The 1,381-nt window shown below is 52.8% G+C and overlaps 1 protein-coding gene across 1 annotated transcript in view; it reads right to left on the bottom strand.

Moving 5' to 3' along the window:
- LOC105820551 (aarF domain-containing protein kinase 4) overlaps positions 1–1,381 on the bottom strand; it is a 48,830-nt gene that overhangs the window by 7,890 nt on the left and 39,559 nt on the right. The window contains exon 20 of the mRNA XM_012657047.1: positions 950–1,139. Within this exon, the coding sequence (XP_012512501.1) occupies positions 950–1,139 (190 nt within the window). The remainder of the gene's footprint in view (positions 1–949; positions 1,140–1,381) is intronic.

Here is a 1,381-nt window from a genome sequence, read left to right as displayed (position 1 = left end):
CGCTTGAGCCCAGGAGTTTGAGGTTGCTGTGAGCGAGGATGACGCCACGGCACTCCAGCCCGGGCAACACAGTGAGACTCTGTCTCAAAAAAAAAAAACAAACAAAAAAAAACACACTGAGAACTTACAAAGTATTTACCATTTACCTAGAATGTTAGAGTTTTACCAGGTATTTTCCAAACTTTCTGATCTGAGTAAGATATACCTTCTACATGGCAATACCTTACATAGACACACACGTATGCTCAAATAAATGTATGATTAAACTGTATTTAACATGTACTATATTAAATGTACTTTGATATATCTTCTATTTCTTTCTTTCTTTCTTTTTTTTAGAAATGGGATCTTGCTCTGTTGCCCAGGCTAGGGTGCAGTGGTGCAATCATAGCTCACAACAGCCTCTAACTCCTAGGCTCAAGCGATCCTCCTACCCCAGGCTCCCGAGTAGCTGGCAATACAGGCAAGAGCCACCATGCCAGGCTAATCATTAAAGTTTTTATAGAGAGGAGGGCTCTCTCTGTTGCTCAGGCTAGTCTTCAACTCCTGGCCTCAAGTCATCCTCCTGCCTCTCAGCCTCCCAAGTAGCTGCGACTACAGGCACCAGCCACCAGCCTGGCTCCTCTATTTCATTTTTAAAAATGCCAGGCACAATCCAGCAAACTGACCTCATAGGTCTTGACACACATCTTGAAAAGCCCTGGGAGGCCGCCGACATGGCACAGAGTAAACTGCTTGGAGACCTCGCCTGATTCGTGGCCGGCAGGAGACTGCCCAAAGACTCCCAAAACTGACAGGTACTTTGTGAATTGTAACCAAACTTTGGGGTTGCTGCCCTGCCTTGTAAATTGAGGAGTCCCTGGACCTCTGCAGCTCTCCCCGAAAACTGGGTTCCCCGGCCCCACCTCTACCCACTCTGTGCCCAGCCGGCCCTCGGGGCAGCACCCACCTTTCTTCTTGTCCGGGGCCTCGCGCTCGGCGGGTCGCCCGCCCCCGGACAGGCGGAAGGAGCCCTCGCGCGCGAAGCTGGTGCGGCTGGCGTCGAAGGCAGCCGTGACCCCACACTCCTTCTCCCGACGCTGTTTTCGCTCCAGGCAGGCGGCAAAAGCACAGCCCACGGCGTGGCTCAGCCTCTCCCCCTGTGGGGAGACGTTGGGGCGGGGGTCAGAGACGCTGTCTGTGCTGACCCGGCGCCAGGGGCGCTGGGTGACCCCAGGTGAGTCCCTTCGCTTCTCTGGGCTCCGATGCTCCAGGAAGGACTACAAACGACAGCCCCGAGTGAAAGAAGCTAGAAAGAAACGAGTGCCTGCTGTACAGCTCCACTTACCTGAAATTCTAGAAGAGGCAAACTAATGTATAGTGAAAAAAGTCAGGGCCGGGC

This window comes from Propithecus coquereli, unplaced genomic scaffold, assembly GCF_000956105.1.
Source record: "Propithecus coquereli isolate 6110/MARCELLA unplaced genomic scaffold, Pcoq_1.0 Scaffold53, whole genome shotgun sequence".
NCBI classification, from domain to species: Eukaryota; Metazoa; Chordata; class Mammalia; order Primates; family Indriidae; genus Propithecus; species Propithecus coquereli.
This window is presented reverse-complemented; position numbering and strand designations above follow the sequence as displayed.